The 26,539-nt window shown below is 35.3% G+C and overlaps 1 protein-coding gene across 2 annotated transcripts in view; it reads left to right on the top strand.

The window, feature by feature from the left end:
- Positions 1 to 26,539, top strand: part of LOC110789926 (nudix hydrolase 3) — a 41,639-nt gene that overhangs the window by 9,677 nt on the left and 5,423 nt on the right. Inside the window, exons 5-16 of one of the 2 annotated variants that reach the window (XM_021994647.2) lie at positions 4,278 to 4,411; positions 4,973 to 5,054; positions 9,050 to 9,136; positions 11,251 to 11,357; positions 14,301 to 14,472; positions 15,724 to 15,959; positions 16,069 to 16,150; positions 16,713 to 16,778; positions 18,463 to 18,540; positions 19,563 to 19,658; positions 22,206 to 22,312; positions 22,437 to 22,605. In XM_021994647.2, the coding sequence (XP_021850339.1) occupies positions 4,278 to 4,411; positions 4,973 to 5,054; positions 9,050 to 9,136; positions 11,251 to 11,357; positions 14,301 to 14,472; positions 15,724 to 15,959; positions 16,069 to 16,150; positions 16,713 to 16,778; positions 18,463 to 18,540; positions 19,563 to 19,658; positions 22,206 to 22,312; positions 22,437 to 22,605 (1,416 nt within the window). Of the gene's footprint in view, positions 1 to 4,277; positions 4,412 to 4,972; positions 5,055 to 9,049; positions 9,137 to 11,250; positions 11,358 to 14,276; positions 14,473 to 15,723; positions 15,960 to 16,068; positions 16,151 to 16,712; positions 16,779 to 18,462; positions 18,541 to 19,562; positions 19,659 to 22,205; positions 22,313 to 22,436; positions 22,606 to 26,539 lie in introns of both variants that reach the window. The other variant, XM_056836843.1, reaches the window with a different exon arrangement.

Raw genomic sequence — 26,539 nt, 5'->3', positions numbered from 1 at the left:
ATAGGAAATATAACACTACCAACAATATTAGCATATTGAGATTGACAAACTAGATCACCCTTGTTTATCTTTAAGTGGATGTTTGTATCAAAAGGAGTCCTAACTTGATTGACATGAAATAAGTCAAGCGTTTAAAGAAGATGTTCAACATGGACTTTTACTCCACGTCATCACATCTACCTCATCCACGTCTTTCATTTAAAAGTTAAAATTAGAAAATTTTGTCTCATTTACTCGATCCAAGTTAGTAACTAAAATACCATATCATCCACATAAAGATAAACAATCACACAACCAAGATAATCATGCTTAGACTAAACACAAGAGTCACCTCCATCGACATGAAACCCATTACCAATCATAGTCTGTCAAACCTGTCATGCTGTTGTTTAAAATCTTGCTTAAGTCTATATAATGACTTAACCAATTAACAAACCTTGGTCTCTTGAAATATAAGATTGGATACTACTAACTCAACTTCATAGTGCATAATGCAACATACTTCTGCTTTGTATTTTCTCAGAACATTACACTACCACATAGTGAAAATTAAAGTCACTAGTGGTTTATAATTGTACCAACAAACGTTGTTTACTGCAAAACAACATAAAGTCAAGATTAAATTATCACCATATTAGACTTACAAGCACATTAGCATATTATTTTGAGAGTACTTTCTCAAAAGCTATCAACAATAGTATGTTAGAACCACAATAAGTCTATACTAAGCATTTGACGATTACCAAACATTTATCTACATAATGTGAGAATAAGATTACCACCAAGTATCATATTAATTAATCTCATCAACGTCGTACCTCATCTTGGCTCAAGAAATTAAAAACCTTAGTCTCACCAAAAGTATTAAAACGTATGTGAACCCACAACATATGATTACCACAAGGCATATTAGCACACTCAAAGCTAATCATGTTAAACTGCAAAACCCAAGAAAAGGTGTAGTATTAAGAAACTTCTCATACCACTATGCACTTAGTTGCCTGCAACGACTCTTTAGTAGTTTCACAGACATGTACTCACTAAATCACGTCATAACTAACTTAATTATTAGCTAGTCTCAAACACTAGCTCAACCCCACATTGCACAATAATTTATCGAAATTTTATGCATAAAAAGGGACACAATGAACTAAACATATTTGTAAAACAATAATTTAACAAATATATAATAAAGTGAAAACAAACATTCCTACTGCCGTGCATGATGGATATATTGCCATCACTGCACATGTTCGCCAAGTGGTATAGGAGCAACCCTCATTAGTATTGCTAGTATTGTAGAAAAGTAGTCGTGTCAACTATGAGTCTAACGAACCTGCACAATCTTGCTAGCCACAAGTGCATCATTCAAAAAATCATCATCCACAAAATTTGAATGTTAAACAAAAATAATAGCACAGTAAGGTCAACCGTTGAAGACAATTAGAAGATACTTATCCACATACCCACTAATCCAATATTGCACTTTGACTGCCATACATAAAATCAAATATATGAAAATCAAGTTTCCTGTTGCATACTTAATATTGGAAGGTAATCCCTTGATTGAATAACATGACCAATCAGTCATACAAACGTATAGGCGTAATTCTAGCCTACAATTAAGCAATGTTGCTACACAATAGCTAACAGAGTATGTAATGTATAATTACAATTTATTGCTAAATATCAGTTTGACTTTCTAATACATCCTATCACTTAATAAAGTTGTGAACCAATTATCTCAAAAAATTAATTCATAAACTATCACAAATAACCAAAAGATCAAACGCACCAAAACTAATATCTATACTTGTTAGGCGATAATCAAATAAGCAATCATCTCCAAATTAATACTTATGCAATTTAAAAAGACATATTTAACATATGACTTATGACCAACATAGAAAATTAATTTCCATTCGACCAATTCTTGTTTCATCCGAGGACACAAAAAAACCTCAAGTTCACAAACTGAATAGTCCTCATTCAACTAAAATCAAATAATACGTCCACATCTCTCAAAACAAATTGTATAACAACATATTCAGAATCACAGTAATAAAGTTCCTTCATGCTTGCTTACGAGTTACGAACACTAAACAGATCCAAAGCTAAACAAGTCATTAATGGTAGATAAACTAACGGGAAACCTATTGATGTTTCACAATAATCCGACAATAAATGTCGTAAGATTGATATAAACTCAAATTAAGAAAACTTCCCTTTTCAATAACATGATTTCTGGCCCGATTATCTTGCCTACAAGCAACCTCGGTTGTTTTAACTCCAGCGTGAGAATCACGTTCCCCGAGGATAAAGGGCACTACTTGGACAGTTGGACTGCTCCACTCTCTGTCATCGTCCAATCTTCATTAACGCCGTCGTCAACCATCAAATCATCACTGTCTGATTCGCCGGAACCTTCTCCGTCAACTGAAATCGAAACATCATCTTCATACGGCGGCGATTGGAACTCTATTGGATTCACCGCCATTAATCCGGATGAAGAGGTTATGATCCTGGACCGTTGACATGATTTTGATGTTGGTAATGCCTTGCACGATGCCCAACTTGCTCCTCGACAAATTGGCCACCGCAAGCTTAATGTGAGCAGGTGACCATTGAAATCCTTATATCTCGATTCTCAAAACCAACATCAACAAAACAATCCTCAGCCATTTGATAAAAAATGACGATTAATATTATTTTCATTGTAAAGCAATATTGATCGGGAGAATTGAATATTGAGACAATTTTACAATATTTTGGGAGGGGCGAAGAGAATTCTTCGAAAATATAACTCCATATAAAATACAATTCAACAAATCCGATTATGCGCACATCCAATTCAAGAAATAAAAAGGTTTACAACATCATTCAAATTGCTCGTAACATTAATAACTTGTCTTTCAGATTGTTGCGATTTAATACGATAAAAGAATAATGTTGCAACAATAACATAATTAGAATATAATTATAATAAACTTATCTCAATATCGTGACGAACGAGGTGAACGATTTAGAACGATTGTCGTGCCATGGCCGAACCACTACTCTAAAAGAAAATTTCGCACTACCCCGGTGCAGTAGAACGTTTGCGGTTGTCCTCCAGGGTTAACACGACATCAAGACTTGTGTGCATTCACAAGACTCGATTGGAAATTAGAATATTTGCCCAAAAATTGAAGAGATTTTAGATAGAGGAGATGAACGCTTTTGTGTGTTTTTGAGATATTATGTTGTCCTCCAGGGTTAACACGACATCAAGACTTGTGTGCGCTCACAAGACTTGATTCGAGATCAGAATATTTGCCCGAAAACGGAAGAGATTTTAGAAAGAGGAGATGAACGTTTTTGTGTGTTTTTGAGATACTATGTAACTGACCAAGTCTTGATTATATATTTATATAATCAAGAAGATGGGAAATTCAATAGTCAAAAGGAGGTTATAAGGAGGTTATAAGGAGATAATAAAGGAGAAATTAGCTCCCAACGGTTACGGAATAAATGGTGTAACAACCATAAGATTCCTAATAACAATGATTGGACAAAACAAATAGGTAGGCCCACGACCGGCCCACACATGACCCAAGGCCCAAGTTTGACCAGGTCAACGTGCGTGTGTGAGTGTGTCCACCAAGACCTCTTTTCCACCTTCTCAAACAAGTAGTATTACTAACCCCCACTATATAAAGTAAGGAAATGCTTGGGATTCTTTTCATGTGGGATAAAAGGACTACTATCTTTTTTCACTTTCATTTGTGGGCTTCTTGAACATATAGAACTTCCAACACTTAATATGTTATTAGTTATGTTATTTAAATTCTTAGTTAGTCTCTTTAGTAACTACCATTTTTTCTTTATTAGTTAAGATATTTATATTACTAGTAACCATTTGTGCTTACGCCATGGTGATATAACCTGGTAAGACCATCTTGTAGTAGTTTTTGTATTTGCATATAAACAATAATCGAGAAAGACAAATTCTGACAGATTAGAAAAAGAAAAGAAAAAAGTTTTCACCAATGTATACTTCGTATTATCCTGGTTACTCAAAATAATATGTATTCTTCTAAAACAATAATACCTCGCACGAGTACAATCTAGTATTTCTTAATAAGTTATACCACTTCACAACTTTTAGCAAATATTACATGAAAGCACTGTTTCCAACTGATGCATACTGTTCATAAGGATCCTACTGCTAGGTCTGTTTAATTTCCTATTAGCTACGTGTTGCTTTATAACAGAATGAACTGATGTTGTGTTTGTAGGAATCAGAAGTCTCAGCTGTTAAGTATATTTCTTGTGAGGAATACAAAAGTTTGCTGCAGAAGGAAGATCCTGACTATGTCCCTTATGATGTAAACGGGCAATATGGTGAACTTTTGAACTTAATTGCACAAAGGTATTTACCATCTTTCCACTTAAGCTGCAATTGCCTATCTCTCTCTACAAATCAAAGTGTGAATGATTTATCTCACGTTTTGATTATTCCTCATTGAGTTTGCTTTATATTACTAGTACTGGCAATTGCTATATTATGAGATGTGGTGTTGTGATCTTTTTTCACGCTTCACCACCATTTACTTTTCTTTTGTTCTCTAGATGCCCCTCATCACTGCCAAAAAGTTCGATTTGGTTGTTTGTCTATTATTTCAAGCTTTAAGATCAGATATCATTCCACAGTCTAGCTCACTTGATGTATGGGGCTTCACTTAAAGAGTCGAACACTATCTTGTCTTTTTGCTCCTTACTTCAGAGGTTTCAGAAAGGAACAGTAAAGGAAATTAACGACAACTATGCTTGGGTTCGACTAACTTTTTTTCTTTTTTTTTCTTTCTGTACATGTAATTTCCTTATTCTTGCTATACCTATGTATAGTTCCATGATTCCACTGTATTATGAACATGTTAATAGTATATTCTTGCTGATGTGATTGTAATTTAACTTTTATCTGACACTGAAGGTACAAAGAGAACGTTGAGGAACGAAGTTTATCTCTTCAAAGGCAACTCAATCGCTATGCACCTATTCCCCTTACTGCAGAGGTAGGTCTTACTATCTAGCTTGTTGATATATCTGCTATTGAGTAAGAGACTTTACTTTAAATGGAAATAAAAACGTGAAGTCACTGTCTTGTAAAATGTGACAAAAGAATGGATTCCAATCAAAACTCCAAAATTTCAAGATAGTCCTGTGAATAATATAAAATTTAAGGGGAGGCCATTAAGTAAGTGTAATTGTGTATGTCAGCCGAAAACAGGGTAGTTTTTTGTCTTGGTAATTGATGTTAAAGAACATCTCCTTAGTAGGTAACGGCCTTGCTATTTCTATTTTAGAACCTGATTCTCCACGACATGGAGTGATTCAGATCTGCTATGATCTTTAAATAATGAATTGAACGCGTTCTCTTTCTACACAAGCTTTCAGAAGTTCATTTTCAGTAGCCATGTTCTGTTTTTCCCCTTTGGTGAAATATAAGGTGTGAATCAGGGCTATTGAGTTTTGCGATAAATCTTGAGAAGCAGAGTAGCGTTTGTGTGATCTTCTATTATGGCTTCTATTATGTTTTTTGTTTTTGGAATAACCTTGGATGGGGAACATCATTTTTCCATGACTCTTGTCAATTGCCTTATGTTTGTAAATGAATCTATCTGTACTGTGCTGCAAAATGGTAGTTTTGGTTCTTCGAATTTCCATTTTTGGAATAGTCCCCTATATTGAGTTTTGGAAGAGTTTGAACACATGTTTTGTTTCCTCGAGTCAACTTCCTTAAAAAGTCTTCCCAACCCACAACCTTTTCTCATAACCATTTGTGTTTGATAAACTAAGATCTAAAGTCAAGGCAAGACATGGCTTTGTGTGAGCAGTTGCATTGGAGAAATTAATATTTCTAACAATAAGGTGACGGTTCAGAAACTCATTGAGTCACTGTTTCTGAATTTTTTTTCCAAACTCTTGCCATAGGTATATTGTTTTTGCATTGTATGTAGCTGTTGTTATACCAGATTTGTAGTACAGATTTCCACTGGATCAACTTTTTTGGCTAATATATGAAAGTTTGGGTAACACCCTCAAAATGGTCGTTTTATTTGAGAAAAACAACCACTTAAACCTTTAAATATTGCTTTACACACATTCCCTCTCAAAATGGATGCGAAACAAAGATATAAGAGTACCTAATACTCATTTTAAGTTATTTGTATGGTCTAAGTTTAGTGTTAACTATTACAACCAAACTATAGGTAAAACCTAGAGTGTTAAACTTAAGTGTTTGTTGGTTACGTGAATTTATTCTATCTTGCTTCCTTACTTGGACCGATTCCCTTACCAACTTGCAAAGTACGTAAGAAAGGAGAATGAGACAAACTCCTAGAAACGAGAAAGCTGAGTAATTTGACTCCATGCCGTAAAATAAATAGTTTTATAGTTTGAAGACTTTAAGCTCGTACAAAAATCTAAGTACATAAGAACCAAATTAGTTAAATCCATAATTTAGTCACCACACAACATATATATTAATTTTATTCAAGACATGGAAAAAGAACGCTAGTAATGCGGGACTAATCTCAAATTAAGCACCTACAAATTAGGGTCACACGCCACATTAAACCGACGGCCAATTGTCAAGATTACAAATGTCCCTAGTGTGCATTCTACTCAAGATTAGGTGGAAGACTTTGAAAGATATTTTATAGAAACAAAAACGGAACCTATTAAAAGCCTATTGAATAGCTACATGTGTGCTCAATAGAATACCATATAGTAGGGCAACCTATTATTAGCACTTCTGGGTTTCAATTCACTTTTAAATTATTTTTCTTTACATTATTTGTAGTTTTATGAAGTCCAAACACATAGTAAAATATTTTAAAAATGACTTAAATAATTGTAAGACACAAAGCATCATAATTTTCTCTCCAAATCGTTCACAAATAACTTTGTAAACATACTTCTAATCCAAATAATCGCAATTGTGTTATTGGATAATTGTGATTATTTGGATTGGAAGTACGTTTACTAAGTTATTCATGAACGACTTTGTGTCCTACAGTTATTTAAATCCTTCTGTAAACTATTTTACTATCTTTGTAGACTTGATAAAACTTATTAATAACGTAAAACTAACTTTTATTTGAATTGAAATTGTACCTGAAAGGGTAATGAAAAGGTTGCCCTACTATATGTTCTATTGAATACACATGTGGGAATTCTACTAGGTAACTTATTAATTTTTGTCAACTCTCTTTCATTGTCCTAATCTTGAAGTTATTAGTGAGGGTTATACAGATTAGGGACATTAAGTAATCAAAATTACTTTGCCATTCTTTTAGGTTTAAACACGATCTTATTTGTAGGCGTTTACTTTGGGATTAGTCCTGGCCAACTACGTTCTCTTTGCCTCACTTAAATCAAAATAACATATATATTGCGTGTTGACTAATTTATGGAACCAATTAATTTGGTACTTATGCACTTAGTTTTCTTGTATTAGTTTAAAGTTATCTAAAACATTTTAAAAAATTAAACTACTTATTTTACAGGATGGAGTCGGATTACTCCAATTTTCTGATTTTTGGAAGTTTGTTTCTCTTTCTTTTTCCTTATGTATTTTGCAGGTGGTAATGAGAATTGGCGGGTTGTTTTTTTCAAACAAAATGAGGATTTTATTATCTTCTAAGGTCTAAATTTTGGGTGTTACAATTTCATTGATGACTGATGAGGATTAAATCCTACTTAATTGGAATATGTATAGGTTCTGCAAGTGGCCACCCGCATACAGTATGTCCTAGTACTTAAATTGTTGTCCATACAGATTATTGATATGGGTATAGCCATTGTAACTTGGATTTGTTAGACAACCGAACTTCCCAAATGATTAGAGTGTACCCAGCCATCGGTCATGGCTTGATCAGAAGGAAGAGAGCATTAAAAGTAATAAATAAATATGAGAGATAAGAAGTAGGGAAGAGAGAGAAGCATGAGATGGTCATGCCCATGACCAAACCTAATTTTTGGCATAGAATGTAGGAAGGACAAGTGGAAATATAATTGTTTATTTTTTATTTCTTTATTTTGGTGGGTAGGGTAAAAGTAGAAAAGAGAAAAAGTTGACTAAACTTATTTGGTCATCCATTGGGGATTAGTGGTCATGTATGGGCATGGGAGTTGGTCATGAGTAAAATGTAGGAGAGAGAAAATTTAATTTATTTGATGACCATTTCTTTTTGGTCATCCACTGGCTTTACTCTTAAAGTCGGAATATAAGTTGATTCTATTTCTAAAAGTATACTAGGCGAGAAAGAAAAAATGACAGAACAAAGGGAAGCTAAGTCAAGAAAGGCATCCAGGTTCATTGCAGTAACATTCTATGTAATTGAGATTGACACATGTGAGTTTTTTATGATAGCAGATTGAATATTTTGACATACTTTATATGAAGTGTCTTTTTCAGATTTTATGAACCACTAAAGAATTTAGTTTTTCGAAACCCTATAGTTAAGGGTCAGTATACGAGAAATCATCCATAAATGAAATGATCGAATTCTCGGACTCCAAAAAATGCTATGGGGTGCTCGGAAATGGTCGACATGTTCAAAACTTCAAACTAAATCAATCTTAAATGTTTATGGTAGGTTAGTTGAGTTTTAATCCATTAGGAGTTACTCGCTCCGTCCCATGTAATTGAAACACTTTTGTTGGCACAAGTTTTGTTGACTTTATTTATTGTTGGTAGTGGAGTATTTTTTTTTCTTATTGTAGTTAGTGGGATGAACTACTTCTTTCCTTCAAATTATATGCATGAAAAAAGATAAGTTTGTTACATATTGTAGCACAAATCCGCCTCCGAATGATTTTACTTGTAACCCTCTTACTCTTTTAACTTCTTTTTTCTCTTGCACAACTTGAGAGAATTTCTATGTAATTTATTTTATTTTATTTTATTTATTTTTAAAATTTTTATCTTGCAGTGTCTTACTTTGAGATAAAATGCTGAGGCCTGAGGCAGAATAACTTTTTGATTTTTTTTGTTGCTATGCAGCTTGGCGGGATTAGTGACGTTGATAAAGAAGCTCTTAAGTTTGTTCTTAAAGCTGCGATGATAATGGATGATATATTTCACCAGCAGGTTTGATCTATTAAACATAAAAATATACGAGCTGCATAGACAATCTTGCTTTTGGAAAATTCTTTTTGCTACAGTGTTACCTTTAATATGTTTCCTGATGACCTCTAAAGGAGAAATACCTCTAATCTACTAGTCTTCATTTGTTCGGAAGTGGCTGTGAATTCTTTTTCATATGGAATCAGTGACATACTTTTCCAATAAAAAGTTGTGCTTCAACAGTAAGAGAAGTATGAAGTTTTGTGGTTATATTAATCTTGGTTTTTACTTCAACAGTAAGAAAAAGGGTGTTGGGGGGAATTGATGATTTGTCATTGCTTGTCTTGTGTTCATTAATTGGTATACCGAAAGGCAGGGATGAGTAACATTATACATATTGGGGATATTTATTCCTTACATGTGTGAAATAGACAGTGACATGTCATCGACTAGATTATGTTGTCGCATTTTTTTTTGAGGGGAAGATTAGATTGTTGTAAGATTTGTTTAAGTTGAGGTAATTTTGTGATTCATGCAATACCATAGCATTACCTCAGGAAGATTTTAAAAACCAAAACTATGGGAAAAGGTTTTCCTGGAGCTGTGTATGTTGCTAAATTAAGATGAAATTACTCTTGGAAGGGCTTATTTCATGGATTATTATCATATGCACTTCAAGTTGAAAGTTAACTTAGAGTAAGTGGTGGTTTTGGTGATAACGATTCTTTTTCTGCCGTCAAATTCCTTTCTTTTTAAGTGGCAAACTAATGTCCTGTCTTCAAATTCCCTTTTTTCTAAGAGGATAAATTATGTCAATTAACATTCCCTGTACACTTCCATTTTGACTGATTTTCCTAGACACTAATAATGTACTAGAGAACCATCAGATAGCGCAACCCTAAATGGACAAAGACATGCTACCCCAAACAAACGTATTGATGAAGCATAAGAACAGTGAATTGGACGTGCTGGTTATTTGGATTATCTAATTCTTGTAGCCATCCACTTAGAGAAAATGAATATGAGTAAGCAGTAGTTTAACTTGAATCTGTTAAATGGGACTTCTTGGATGTCATCAAAGCTCAATTCAAATTTGTTGAAGTATCTATTTTATTCCTTGAAGGGAGTTGGGGTTAAGAGCTCTAAGATCAAAAGAGACTGTCTCTGAAAATTCTATGGACCAATGGCTCTGAGCTACCTTTTAACTCTGACAATGATTTGTAGATGCTCTAAATGTGTTAGGCTTCTCTTTAATTTTTGAAAGATTATCAATGCAGTGCTTCTAAAAGGTTTGATCTGGAATAACAAACTATCACTCCATTTGTTGTAGGCTATCTGTTACATAAATATATTGTTAATAGTGATATCCCTGAGTACTTTCTTGATGGTATTTGCTTTGTTTCAATATATTCTTCTGGCTTGTGATTTATCTTTTGTTGAGTCTCAAAGGAAAAGAAATTAAATACTAATTGCTCATGTTTAAGATGATCTTATGCTTACATGCCCAAACCATCTTAAACGATTTCCCATCATCTTAAACTCAATCGTGCAACCCCTACTTTATTCCTAATAATCTCATTCCTCAAACGGCCCTTTCTTGTATGCCCACACATCCAACGTAACATGCGCATCTCCGACACATTCATCATATGCATGTGACAATGTTTCACGGAATGCTGGAAGTGAAACTTTGCCACGTGCATAAGATGAATGTGGTGGAGATGCGCATGTTACGTTGGATGTGTGGGCATACAAGAAAGGACCGTTTGAAGAATGAGATTATTAGGAAGAAAATAGGGGTTGCACTGATTGAGTCTATGATGATGGAAAATCGTTTAAGATGGTTTAGGCATGTAAGCAGAAGATTAAGTGATGCTCCGATTAGGAGGCCGGAAGGGTGGCAAAGTGATAGAATTGCAAGGGGTAGGGGAAGACCTAAGAAAACTTGGAGGAAGGTGATTGAGCACGATATGAGCCTTCTTAGGATTGAGGAAAATATGCCGATGGATAAGGACAGAGTGGAGGGAGATAATATACGTTGATGACTTCATTTGACTTATACAACTTCCTTTTTTTTACATGCTATTTTTGGAATGTACTTATTTTACTTATTTATGTATTTTAATCTTCACTTACAGGTTTGTCTTAGCAATCCAGCTTTGAGAGATTGGTTGAAGGAGCATGCTGATACTTCCCCCTTGAATAAGTTGAAATGGAAATATTTCTCTATTAACAAAAGTCCATGGTAAGTACCAGCATTTTGAAAATCGTTCCGGAAGAACCTAACTTCAAATGATGTCCTCAAATAGTGTTAAAATAAATAAAGTTCCAAGTAAGGTATTTGTACAAACCTGAGACACGGGTGTCGGTGTCGTGTCTGACAAGTCGTCGGGTATCCAAATATTGCAGACACTCCGACACGGTCAAATGAGTGTCTTGACTTGTTGTTTATACACGATTCTCATACAAAGTGTCGGATCTATAAAAATACAAATATAGTTATTAAATTAAAAAAACGTGTCGGAAAAAGTATTTGTATAGGGAGAAGGTAAACAGAAAAAGGAAAGGGGGAAGGTGAATGGTGGGCCTGGTGGCTGACAGCCTGACAGTTGTAAAAGTAAACAAGACATACTCATTTATATAATATATATATATATAAAAAAGGTAAAAATTTAAAAATGGAATGTTAAAATTAATGGACCACTATTCTACGTGGTACATGAAACAAGCTGATACAATTTGGCCCAATCCAAAATTTGTCTATTTCAACTCATTAATACATCCCTAGCGCTAAACATAAGAAGGAAGAGAGAGAAAGGGAGAGGAGAAAGAACACAATGCTGGCCGGATCTGTTCGCACGGCCTGTTTTCATCCCCGACAGAAGCAACCTCCCTATCTCCTCCTCCCACTCCCTACCACTATGTATATCTTCATCTTGAATTGCAAATTTTGAACTTTTTTCTCCTCCCGTTTCCGACACTGCATTTCGAACCCTTTTTCGACACCAGTGTCGACACCTTCCGGACACGTGGCGTGTCTCAGGTCGGGGTGTTGCCCTGACGAAGTGTCAGAGTAACATAGGTACATACATATTTCTGAAAGAAGAAGAGAGAGATGATGGATTGCAAATCTACTTACCACAAAAAGAGGCTAAGAAAGGGAAACGACCTGCACATCTGTCTTACCATTATAACGAATGGAAGGGGGAGATGGAGGATACATAGTTTAGAGATTAAAATCAGACTCTCTAGTGAGGTTTAGACCGCTTATTGCGAGGAAGATCTCGCGGCGGTGGTGGTCGGCGTGGATGATGTAAGTTGAAGTGATATGGGTTGAGATAGTAGATGACGGGTGATGATGTAACATGGCTGTTGGTTGTGGTTTTCAGGCGGACAATGTTGTCTTTTTAACCTCCTCTAACCTTTTCTTGGTTTTGTTCCATTCATCTTGGTTGCAACTTTAAAAAAACGAACAAAGGAAATATTTCCTACCTCCGTATTAGTTAGCACTTCCTCCTATTTTACAAAGTTCTATTTGGTTACCTTTGTTGGTTTATGAACAAACTAATACAAGATTGCATGCATGAATTTAATCAACCAATTAGTTAGTAATGAATACATACGATCTATGACATGTGCCTTTGCCTAGCTGCTCCTAAACCGAGCTAGAACCGAGTTTATAGGACCGCAAGTGTTGTCCTCTTAGGAAAGTCCACAAGTCCATTGTATGTTCGGATTCTCCTTGAATATATATTAGCTTAGAATGTGATCAAAAGGTAGGTGAATGGTGTATAGTTCGGGATCTCACAATTTGAGTAAGCAGAAAATATGAGCCCCAAAGGTTACATTGATAGAGCTGCATCCGAGAAATACGACTCCAACTAGGTTTAGGATTTCCGGTGGCATTAGAATTCCGGTATAATTAGGATTCCAACATGAATTATAATTCCTATCATATACGAACATCTACGCACTAGGACACGCATGCAAGGCCAGGCACGGATCTTGCTTGTCGCCCAAGAAAGCACACAGCTACAAGGCCCACGCGCGTATGCACATACGCACCAAGCCCAGAACATGCACGCGGGCTTGTCCAACTTCTGCATTGATGTGTTGTGCGCCCCAACAGTGTGCTGCACTTCTCGCGTCTTGGCTCACGGCTAGCCTTGCGCTCATAGCTTAGGCTATGCGATGGCATCGCCAACACATCCATGCGTAGATGCATGCGGTTGGGTCGACCCAACTACCCTTGGCCTTGGCGCTTGTGTTGCGATACGATTGGCTCTGCAATGGGCAAGATTGCTTCTGGCTTATGGGTCGGGCCTCGCTTTGACGATTCATATATCAATTCCAATTTATTTTTCAGTGCGACTATCTGGTCTACTAAATTAATTTCGTTCTTGCCTTTAAACGTTTGTCCGCTTCCACTGAGCCCAACATTCGTCATTTCCGAACTTTAACGTTTCTTAGTATATCTACCGAATGATGTAAGCTGTGATTAATTCCAGTAATCAGAAGCAGCCTTCAACTAGGCATTCTGATACTATAATTAACTCCATAATTAATATGAACCACATTTATTAGACTCTCTATAAATACATAAGATGCGTATTTGGAGAAAGGACATAAACCCTTCAACCTTAACCAAGGAGAATAGGAAAAAGTGGCCAAATATTTTGTTTGGCCAAATCTTTATTTAGTACATGGTAAGTACCATGTGCCTTTTGGCTTCTTTTGGGGAGGAAAAGTAATCCATTTGTCCCATGTTGTTGACTATTGGAGGGTAAAAAGGGAAAAAGTAAGGTCCAAATAAGTAAGAAACAAAAGTGAGTTAACTTGAAAAAATGGATGTAAAATGAAAGTGAGTAATACTTGGGAAAATAGAGGAAGAGATAACCACATTTGAATGAAATAAATGTTTAAACCGTAATAAACCCTGTTAAACATTTATGAACTTTTAGATAAATAATTTTATTGGCTGTGGACTTAATAGTCACAAGGGGAAGAGAACATTTAGATTATCAAACTCCATGGATTTTTGGAATTTTCTTCTGAAGCATGTGCTAATTGAAAGGAAATTTGTTTCTTTGCAGTGGTTATGATCATTATGTTACTAACCCTAGTCTGCATTTTTCTCTATACTATCCACTTACGCGAGAGATAGTTTCTCATTATTGATTGCTTACAGGTCTTGCCTAGATGAAAACCTTGCATTTTTAAGTACGGCTGATTCTGCAATTAAATTGCATTTGCATGCCACAAAACCAGTATCTGGCTGGAAGGGCCTTGAGTATAAAGCTGCGTTTCCTCTATCGAAACAACCTGGTGCAAATTTCTATCCTTCAGATATGGACAAACTGGTACATGATCATTTATTTTTTGAACAACTTTTCTTAATGCATACATATGATGTGATGGTCTTTTTCTTGTTTTTGGCCTTGCATGTAGGAAGTCTCCCTTAATTGATTTATCAATAGAAGTAGGTACAAATAAAAAAGGCAAACCACATTAGCTCTTTTTTTTTCCTTTTTTTTTTTTGTTTTGTTTTGGTAGGTCAAGACTATTTTTTCGTTATTTGGTGCTCGGAAATCCGAGCTGTCTTTTTCTTCCGATGTAGACACGTCAAACAGCTTGGTAGGGTCGTGTTGGGTCAAATTTCTTTAGGTTTCAGGTCGGTTCAGCTTGGTTTCGGGTTGGTAAATGAATATTCGTTACCTGGTCTGTCTGGGTATTGTTGTAATTATGTGGCTAGTGAAGTGTGGAGCCCAAGGCCCCAAGCATCATAGATCAACATGATATTTGAGCAACGTGACTCCTAATGACCGTCCGTTCCTTATTACTCCTGGAGTTAACATAATCACTTGCAACAAAAAGACATAAGGTGAGTAAAACTATAAACACCGATCTTCACAAACAACATACTTAATACCTCTCCGTACTACCATGGGAAACATTAAGCTTGATACAATCAACAAAATGTACTTTTTGGTCATCAAATTTTATGTTATCATCGGTGTTGAATCCATTTAAACATTCTATCCTTGCAAAATCCTTGACGTTCTATTTTACCTTCTACCACAAAATAAAGGTGCCCAAAGCCCCAAGAAGAGGATGTGTTCTTGGTGCTTTATGTACATGGTTGAGAAAGAGTTACCAGTAAAAGAGGCAGCAGTCATCATTATCATTCATTATCATTACCCCATTGCCTCAAAGAGGCTCCCGCAAGAAGCGGGGTAAGGGGGGTCGAGTGTACGCAACCTTACCCCTGCAATTGCAGAGAGGTTGTTTCCAATTGATCCAAAAGCACTAACGGGACGACAACGGGAAGACCATCTTCTACTTCATGGAAAGGAAGCGAAGAGGTTTTAAGAGCCATTTTGATTTAGTCCATTACATCCCACGAGCAAAAGAACAAATGAATCTTTGGCTCCATCGGAAATGGACATTAAAAGAGGCAGCAGTCTTAAAGTTTTTTTTGTGTACCAGAGGCTCTTTGTTTCTGTTATGAGTTTGATTATTATTGTTTGTTTACCGTAAGAATTGGTTAAGTTTATTTTTTTGACTTCGGTGCAAAAGGGTTTATGTTAACACTTAAAACACTTTTTCCACAGGAATTTGAATTGTGGAAAAATAGTCTGTCTGAGGATGAAAGACAAGAAGCGATGGGCTTTTTTAATGTCATAAAAAGATTCAACGGAGTCAATTTAGATACTCAAACTGATGAGGGCGTCGCTGACCTGTCTATCCGTGATCTCTATTGTGTCCCATTCTCTCAAGAGTATAGTTCTTACCTCACAAAAGCTTCAGAGTTGCTGTATAAAGCAGGGGAACTGACTAGCTTTCCCAGGTAAAGTCTTGTCCATATATGGGTCTGTTAAAATATTTTTTAAAATAAATTGATGAAGTCATTTAATGTGTTATTTATGAATCCTTTTATTTGTGTTTCTTGATTGTAGTTTGAAGAAGCTGCTGCACACTAAGGCCAATGCATTCCTCTCCAATGATTATTATGACTCTGACATAGCCTGGATGGAATTGGTCTGTGATCTTTTATCCTTGAATGTCAAATTTGTTGTTCAGAAGAACTTCAGAAGTTAGGATCAAACTGGTTTTAACTTGGATTTCCTTGGAAAATATAGTGACAGTATGATAAAAGAAGTTAAATTTATTTATTTTGAAATGCTAAAATTTTGTTCCTCGTTATGATATAGGTCAATGAAAAGTGAAAACTATATGTATGATGTATTGTCGTTCCTCCTTTAGTTTGGGAGCCAAATTTGTGTCTGTTGCTTTGTGGCGTCATCTCGGTTGCTTTACAGATCTGTCTGATTGTGTGAGTGATTTTTACATTATAATATGTTATCCATTCAGACATTACACATTGATAATGATAAATGTTAAAAATAAAAAGTCAGAACCTACTAAAGAAATCGCCTCCTATAAGTACGTATGACAAAGTTCTTTCTATTTCTAATGCGAAATTTTGATCAAACTTTTCACAGCATGTCCATATCTGGACCTTTCATTGCAGTTTGTTATATGAATTATGAACTGTGCATTTCCGACTTATGTTATTAATTTATTTTCCCCAATTTTGTAGGATTCAAAACTAGATATCACCATTGGCCCTTATGAAACCTATGAAGATTCGCTTTTCGGATACAAGGTATGCTGCACTACATGGTAGTGTGTTTCATCGAAATCATTACTGACAAATACATAGCTAGCTTACCTTAAAATAGACTGATAGTTGGACTCTAGTAGAGAAAATTTCATTTGTAAAAGCTTTTTGTCATGCCAGTTTCTCTAAAGGAAGTGATTGATAAGGTGACACGCCGCTTCTTACTCAAGAAGGCTCAAGAGCTTTATAAGATATGTATGTACTTATATGCTGCTTAAAATCATGCATGTGCACAGAAACACGACTCTGGCCTTTGCTTTGTATTGATGAAAACTTGACTTGGCAGAATGTCTGTTATTCAGTTAATCAGTTCACATTCAGAGATGTTGATGCATCATGATTATTTTTTACTCATGCGTTACCCCTGAATTCTTAAACCCACAATTGTTATATCAATATGTTGTTACCTTCTTCGTTGCCTTCTCTCCGTGGTGTGCATATCAATTGCACGAAAAAATGCACCAGTTGGAGAAATTTTCAGGTATAGGGTTCAAATGGTGAACTCTAGAGTCTAGATCTGCGAATTGAAGGTGTAATTTAGTAAATGAAGATGTTATCTATTGGCCTTTTATTCAGGACGGTAAGGTAAGTCAGTGCATAGTATAATCAATGAGTGTTGTCACGTGGTACTTTAGAAGTTATAACTTAGAAGTACCATTCTATTAATTTTCTCTTTCTATCTCTTTTGACTCCATTTTGGCCCTAGTTTTCTGGAAACTTTTCCCTATACCTTTTATCAAAGAAGTGAAAAAACACAAATGAGAGGTTGTTTGATTTCATTTATTTTAAAAATGAAGCTACTTTATAGCCACAATTTGATATTTTGCGTATGACTTTTTTCTTGTGTGTACAATAAATGAAAATTTCATAAACATATGGGGTAACCTAGCTTGTGAAAGTCAGACAAACACATCTTCAAGCATATCAGATTGTACATTCAGGCACTGGTTTAAATTAATTTTTGAAAGAAACTGGTTTAGCTTATTATTAAAGTTCTTTATGGAGGTTTTTGGGTTTTTGTTCCAGAGGTATGATGTGTGAATGGCTGTCTGTTTTTCCTTTTTCTGATTGGTGTTTTAGAGGACTCCTGTATTTTGTTGGCGTCTTTGATTGTTATCGTACAATTTTTCCTTTTCCGAGATGATTCTTTAGTTACAAATTGATGAAGCTTATGATACTGATTCACTGAATCTACATTTTAGTTCTCCATGTTGCTTGACCCTACAAATGGGTATGGACTTTGCAATTGACCAAAATGGAGAAAATTAGTACTTCCCTTTTTACATATCATATAATAATAAGGAAATTATTAAAGAAAAGTGCTGGTGTCGTTGAACCCCATACTGTGACTATTGACACCAGTAACCTTGTTCCCCCATATCTTCAAGTGAAGAACTGTTTGTGTCAAATTCTTGGATCCATACCCAAGACTGACACTCATACTGCAATTATTATACGTTGGTTGAACTAACTGCTTGTAGCCTATTCCCCTTTACAATTTATTTTATAATTTACCTCTCCTACCATTTGTTCTAAGGTTAACCAGTTACGTGCTCTCTTGTTTTTCTTGGGATAAATTTCATTCGCTTCAAGTGGTATGTATCCAAGCAGGTCATGGAGTAGAAATGGGTAAACTATAGCTAGTTGATATCTCTTGTCGATATTGCAGGCTACTTTTGAGGCATTTATTGGAATTCGAGACGATGATGCTACAGCCAAACTTAAACTATTTGGCGATAATTTATTGGTAATCTGTTGATTATTTTTGTTTATGAAAATATTTAAAGCCTCTTACTTCCCCGGTTTATTTTCATTAAGGACATTGGCCACTTTACGCATACAAAAAAATTAGTCAAGTTTTGTTAAAAATGTTTTGAAAACCTAAATTGGTTTTTATTCATGTATACTCCTTACTTTAAAGTGGTAAAAAGTATGTGATATTGCATTGGTATTACATAACGATTTATTTGTTAGATGCAAATTTTTGGCTAAAATACCTTATAAAGGAAACGGAGGGAGTAACATTGTTTAGAAATTTGCTTCATTTCTGTTACTTATTTTTGTAATTTCCTACCTTCATGCTGAAAAAGACTCTCATAGCCTCAAGTGTTGTTTGATTGACATGAAAAATCATGGGAAGTATGACTTCCTAGGAAGTGGAAGATTGTGGTATTGTTTGTTTGACAAAAACAATGGGAAGTCACACTAACTTCCACTTCCCACAAAATAGAGGAAATGTTCCCTAGGTCCCCCTAGGTCAGTGGAACTTCCCATGGGAACCTACTTCCCTTGTTCAACCAAACAACATTCTCTACTTCCTCGGAAATGCTTATCTGTAGTATTACTTATTAAAAAAAAGAAGGTTCTACTTCCTACGTTCAACCAAATGACCCCTCAGATTAAATATTCTGGTCTCAATTGAGTGATTGGCCATCGGATAGTAACCATCACCATTACTTCTTTCATTGATAAAATGGTGATCCATTTGATGATAAAAAGTATGAGTAGTTTTGGTTTTTTTAGAGATAAAAGAAGTGATTAGCCGGAAGGTGTTATCAACGTTGTTTTTTTTAAATAAAATCAAATATCAATTATTACTTATTAGTAACTTCTAAAATTGTTTATAACTTGTAGAGGTCAATGATTTTTCTGTAATTAATAATGGTACTACCAATTTCTTCATTTTTTTAGCCCTACTCACACTCATTGAGAGAAACAAATTAAAATCAGCTGATTGTTTTTAGTTTCTTTTCTGCTTGCTTTGGTAAGGTTTTGGAGCAAAACCTTCCAATGGATGACACATTCAAGTCTAAAGATGTCACAGCTGCTCCAATTCGTGTCATCCAACTTCTTTACAATGCTGGGGTATGTCCTTCATCCTTGAAAACATTTATCAGTATTAGCTGCCTTTGTGATTTGTGTATACCAATTTATTTAGCTGAATGAGCCCCTATCTTTTAATTTGCTATGTCGTTACAAGTGATTGTATACTCTCCAGATTGCTATGAAAATATTCCAAATTTTTTACATAATCTTGCATGTAGTCTGTCTCTTTTATTTTTGGTATAGTTTTAACATATGCTCCAAATTAATGAATAAATTACTCTTTTGAAAATGAATTGGGATTTTTTTTCTTAAAACAAGGCTTCAGATAAAGTAATGCAAGAGAAGATTTATTTAAAGAAAAAGACAATTTGTTAGTTTGGGCTGGTAATTTATCTCTCATCAATACCAATTATTTTAAATTTGTTTAGTTTTGAAGGCAATACCATTATATTGATGCTCTGTACTAAAGATCACTTTTTTTTGAGGAGACTAAAGATCACTTATTTAATCTAATATATATAGACTGGAATCTTAGTCTTGGCATGCTTTATATTTGTCATTGTTTCTATTGTTTTAAGTCAGAAGATAAGGGGAGTACAATTTGCATGTCAACAACCAAACGAAGGTGCTATGTGGTGAGGTTTGGTATATCGCAATTCCTTGAATATAATGTTATTATCCTAATTCCTAAGTCTCCATTCCCGTGACAGATACTTAGGCCCTGTTTGGCAATTAGAGTTTAGAGTTTAGCAGTTAGTTGGATACTTTTTTGTTTTAACGCAGATTTGACTAGCTGTTTGTATAAATGTGTTTGATAATACATAGAGGTTTGCTAAAAGTTGTTAACTACTACTCCCTCCGTCCCTTAATACTCGCACCGCTTTCCTTTTCGGGTCGTCCCTTAATACTTGCACCGCTTCTATAAATGGAAATCTTTACCAATATTATATTATTTCTCACACTTACCTACTACCCCACCTACACCCCTACTCCCTACAAAAAATCATTTAAAAATCCACACCCCACACTCACCACTCTCCACCCCTTCACATTTCCCACTAACTATATTAAAAAAATACCCCACTATCAACTAACACCCATTAAATTAATAAGTCAATTTAAATGTCTTAAACTCCGCACCGGTCAAACCGGTGCGAGTATTAAGGGACGGAGGGAGTATATTGTATAAAATGACATTTATGGACATTTGTCTTTTATAGCATTTATTTAATATTGTTAGGTAAGAATAGTAATTACGAACGAAAATGTCTGTTACTGTTTTACATTATCAATCCTCTAAGCAAAATGTTGGTGGGAGGAGCTTTTTCAAAATGAGAGGTTCGAGCTCAATCCTCTTTTCAATACTCTTTTTTACCAAACACCCCATTTAGAAGTTTTGACTAGTCAAACCTCTAGAATTGGTCCAAACCTCCAAAGCCCCCCAAACCTCTCTTTACCAAACATGACCTTAGTGTAGGATATATCCATATCTCTGCAATGTCAACTATCATACTTCAGTCAGTGCTACTTGAACCCCAACTGTGAATGGAGACATGCTTAGTGTTGGATATGTCCAAAGTCCGAACCGCTGCAGTTTTAACTATTTTACCCCTTTTAGTTTTACTTTAACCCTACTGTAAATCTTCTTGTTGGGATTCTCTCCTCTCGTACTACTAAGCATCCGGGTCATCCACCTCAACATAAGCCTTAAGCGTCTCGGACTCTTCCTTAACATGAACATTCTTGAAAGCCTAGCATTCTGACAAATACAGCAAAGTGGCTGAATAACACTCTTATAAAGCCTTCCTTCACGTTTTTAGGGGCACGTTCTGATCATATTATTATTTCAAATGATCTCAATTTGAGTTGGCCAGACTTGATTCCATGCCGAACATCTTCTTGGTCAATATCTCCATTCTTTTGGATGATAGATGCCCAAAAATTTTAACACTCACTATTAGGTGACTGGCCTGACTACCCTCAGACCAGCTTCAGATTACGTGATGAAATCGTTCTCAATACCAAATAAGACATTACTGGACATGTTGCCTTTCTTGCTTTCTACACTTATCGACAAAAACAGCAACGAAAATCAGACTTTTATAGTGCCTCAAGATGATTGGGTCTTTTCTTTGTATATAAAAGACTGGTTGCAGATTCTTTTTGTGGGGCTCAGAAGGGCGAAGGAGATGCGGCGAAATGCCATGATGGCAATCCTGTTGACCTCTGGAGTTGTTGTTTCCCGTGATTTAATTACTCTTGTAACATATACCGTTAGAAGTCTTTACCTGACTACCTTGTCATCTAATCACTTAAGATGTAGAACTTCAAGTTTAGTTTTATAAGTCTTAAAAAACTTACTTTGGTAGGACTATATTTCTATCAATTTATAAATACGATGATAAAATAGTACCGGTTAATGCGAAGGACCACAAATGTGTAATTGAACCCTTAAGTGGGAATAGGGGAATTTTTTTTTTTTTTTTCTTCTGATTCTGCATGCTAGTTAAGAAATATGTTTTTTCTTCTGTAAAAGTTGATAATATTGATGGATAAAACTGCTTAAAGACGTTAGTGTTATTTCAGGATGTGAAGGGACCTCAAACTGTTGCATTTAATTTACCAAACGATGAACGCATTGTGAGAGATCGTGGTACTTCAATGGTAATGCTGAAAAATGTCTCTGAGGCGAAGTAAGTCTTCAAATATCAAAGTTTTCTTCTGCAGTTTATTCGTATGATTGTTATCACTGTTGGCTGCTATCACTTTTTTTCCTTTTTTCCATATTAAGTATTTAGTATTACATGACTGGACCAGGTTCAAACATATTCTTCTTCCTATAGCCGAGGCATGCATATCAAAAGAACAACAGGAGCTTGTTGACTTTGATTCCTTCTTCACTCATACAATTTGTCATGAATGCTGCCATGGTATTGGTCCTCATAGCATAGTGCTTCCAGATGGTCGGAAGTCAACAGTAAGATTGGTAAGTCTATGCAGATCATCCATTTTCATTAACTATTATATTTTTGAATGAACATGATGTATTTACATGAATCAAACAATAAGAAGTTCTTAGAAGACTCGAAATGATTGAAGGGCTTTCGCTAAATAATCACATTTACTACACCTGCTTTCAAAAGTGAGACTAATACTCTGAGAAAGCACTATTTGTTTGGTGACAAATTAGAACTTCTTGAGCTGAAAAACAAGATGCTAAGTGATTAGGGAACCAAACATAATAACCATATTCGATACATCAGCATCGCAACTTTCAGTATTGGCTTTCAACATGAAATGGATAATTTTAGTTCTCATCTTTGGAATATGGACTTGAAAACTTTTATTGTGACACCTTTGTGGACAAATGCCTTTATGCTAGTTGCTTCACTATGTGGTGGTCGTGGTGGTGGCCGGGGGGGGGGGGGGGGGGGGTGTATGGGAGAAACCCCTACCCTTGGATTTTTTTTTTAGAAAATTTGTTTTACACTGACAAAGTGTATACAAAGAGGCTTCTGCCTAAAATGAGAATAAAAAAAACCTTTGTTTTTCTATGTGTATCATCAGCCAGTGTTGTTTTAGTTGCTCACTTTATAAGACAATGCAATAGAATGCTCGTTAGGGTTGTCTCAATTATAATAAGCTTCATTTTAGTTGGTATGTTGTTGATATCACATGAAAACAATTTCATGTAATATCTACACGATTCAAGAGGGCTGATAAATCTAAAATAGTCTAAACTAAGCCTAGTATTTATGGGTGCACAACATGGTGTAAAAACTCGGACGAGTTAACTCGGTTTTGGAGGCCGGCGATACAATATATCCCGGTTTATAACGGTGTTTTGAAAAACTGTCGAGATCTCTGCTGGTTCACCGAACTGATTTTGTCCGCATTAAATGTTATTACCCTCGCATCTACTCAATTTTCAGTCGGATTTTCCCACGTTTTCGACAAAATGAAAGGGAAAAAGAAAGAAATGGAGAAACTCCATTGAAATCGAGTGGGGAACTCCATTTTCAAATGTGAAACAAGAGAGGAGAGAGAAGGTGGACAAATGAAATCATTTAATGATATCACGTGTAGGGTTTACTGGTTTAGGGAAGGAGGACTATGCTAGGTGGTGAGTGGGGTTGACTTTGGGGATTCTTTTTTTAATTACATACTCAAGTGTAGGGCTTATGGGAGGGCCTGTTGTCACTTGTCATTGGGCCTTTATATAAGTGATTGTTCTCAATGAACCCATAACTTAGGGACAACCTTGATATTTTTGTATGAAATACTTCCCGCGTTCTTATTTACATGACACAATTGGATTTTTGACACTATTCACACAAGCTTCTTTTACTTCTTTTTGTGATTTATACTTAAGAAAAAACATAGTTGTGTGGGGTCTTATTAGATTCGTCTCAATAATTATTTTTTTAATATCAACTTTTTATAATTTTTTCTTATCCATAATTGATTATATTAATGTTTGAAATCGTGCATCGGCAAACAGTGCCTAAATAATTGTGTCATTTAAAAAAGAATAGAGAAAGTAGTTTATAAGATTCTTCAAATAAATTCCCAACTAATTCAATTTTAAAATTTAAATAAATTTCAACTTCCTACCACGACACAGTCCGCGACTAACGAATCATTTCCGTTACCAAGACACCTCAACCGCGATCGATAGCGCGTTTTCGATCTGTTGTGCACACTTGTGCCGTCAATCGTCATGATCATATTCGACAGCTTAGAGAAGCTCCTTGCAGTTCTGCTACACTAAAATCATCACCAATTATATTAGGAAAATACAACCACCAATTATATTAGGAAAATTTGCCGAATACAACCCTATAAACTTATCTCTTTACGGGTTACAACCTCAAACTTTCAATTTTGTTAATTACAACACAAAACTTTATCCCACATTCTAACTTACAACCTCGGGTCAAATTCCGTCTAATTTAATCAAAAAGTAATGTCATAATTATAATTTTCTTTCAATTATTAAATGACTTTGGAAAAAAATTAACCAAAAAAAACAACAAATTACTCCCTGCCCAAGCTTTGACAAAAACCCATTAACCCGACATCAGTTTTCCACAATTTCCATTTCACAGATACACAAGAATACCCAATTCTTCCATAGTCTTCCTTCCTTCACTTCCATTGCATCAAGTTTCTACAATCAGAAATTCAAACACCAACCATTATCAAATCAGAAAGAAAACTATGACAGTAGAGGAGCTTGAGAAATCAATGGCGACGACAGAGAATGAAGGGAAGAGAGAGGTAACGATGATTTGGAGGAAGGCGAGATTATCAGCGAAAGAGGAGAAGGGCCGTTACAAAACCCAACATCCATTACTCACCCCCTTGAGAACTCTTGGACTCTCTGGTTTGATGGTTTGATAATTCTTCTGCTAAGTAGAAGGCAGCCGCTTGGGGTAGCTCTATTCGTCCCATTTACACCTTCTCCACTGTCGAAAAGTTCTCTTGGATTTTTTGAATTTGATTTCGTTTTGGATTGTTGGGATTTTGCGGATTTGGGTTTGCTGAATCTTGTTTTGTGATGTGGGCAATTGAGCTAGGTTTTAAATTTAATTTTCCTGTGCGTATTTGAGCATTTGATACGGCCATATCATATGGGTGATTGAGATGTTCTCGTTATTTTTGGTTTTATTTATGTAGATTTCAGTTTTAAGGTTTTCTTTGGGTTCTTAATTAGATTATTTTGTAGGGATAGGCAGTTCATTTCATTTTCTTGGGGAATTCGAGGGAGTTGAGAAGATGGGGTAATTTGAGGGGTTATTTTTTTTTTTTTGAAAAGTTTTTGGTTAAAAGTTTTTTTCAAAATGATTTAATTGGGAAAAATTTATAATTATGACATCACTTTCGGAATAAGTTAGTCGGAATTTGACACGGGGTTGTAATTTGAAGTGTGGGATAAAGTTATTTGGTTGTAATTAACAAAATTGAAAGTTTGAGGTTGTAACTTGTAAAGAGAGAAGTTTATAGGGTTGTATTTGACAAATTTTCCATTATATTATAACAATATCTTCTGAGTAAACAAATGCCGTTTTCGTGGATTTAGGGATTCTGTTTTAACTTTTAAGGGATTGCAACTATAGCATTTTTTTTCTTAACCCCAAAGGAAAATTGCAATAATGGTACAAGAATACAAGAATATATGCCAAAGGTAGTTGGATTCTCTAGGAAAAGGAATATAATTGATAAGGAGACCAGGATAAAAATGTGTCCTAACAAACCAGCCTGCATATCCTTGACATTTTGGCAACATGAGACTACGCCAGTTTCTAACATGCTTCTTATTGAAATAATTAACATCTTTAAGCTTTAGCAGCTTTGTGTGGTGGCCCATGTTGCACTTGCACCCGCTAATAGCCAGTCTGAAGCTCGACACAGGGTGTAGACTGTAGAGGAGTGTCGACTGAGGAACGATAGATTAAAAAAATTCTGCGCACTGCCACAACCCACGTTTATTGTGTAATGGCCTATTAATTTATGAAATGCTTTACGTAAAGGGAGTTGAATTTTTTTCATATAATGGCTGTTATGTAACATATTGGTCTTTATTGGATTCAATGTTTGAAGCTTTTTTATGTAAATCCATTATATTATCTTTGGACAAACCAAACACAACTAAATAACACTTTGAGTAACATAGTTGGTTATTTAGTATGGTGGTAGTGATTGAAAGTATTGACAAAATGTCCTTAACTTGGTTTTCTCTTAGCAAGGTTGTCCTTCACACTGTTTTGTCGACGCATGTGGTAGAGGCTATTAAATACTCTCCAATGAAAAAAAGTGTCATTGTTTCCCTTCCCTGTTTAGAGACTTGGTGCTATAATTTAGACCTTATGGAGATTGTTAATTATTGCTTGCTTGTGAGCGCTTGATAGAAGTTAACA

Source organism: Spinacia oleracea, chromosome 2 (genome assembly GCF_020520425.1).
Source record: "Spinacia oleracea cultivar Varoflay chromosome 2, BTI_SOV_V1, whole genome shotgun sequence".
Taxonomy (NCBI): Eukaryota; Viridiplantae; Streptophyta; class Magnoliopsida; order Caryophyllales; family Amaranthaceae; genus Spinacia; species Spinacia oleracea.
This window is presented reverse-complemented; position numbering and strand designations above follow the sequence as displayed.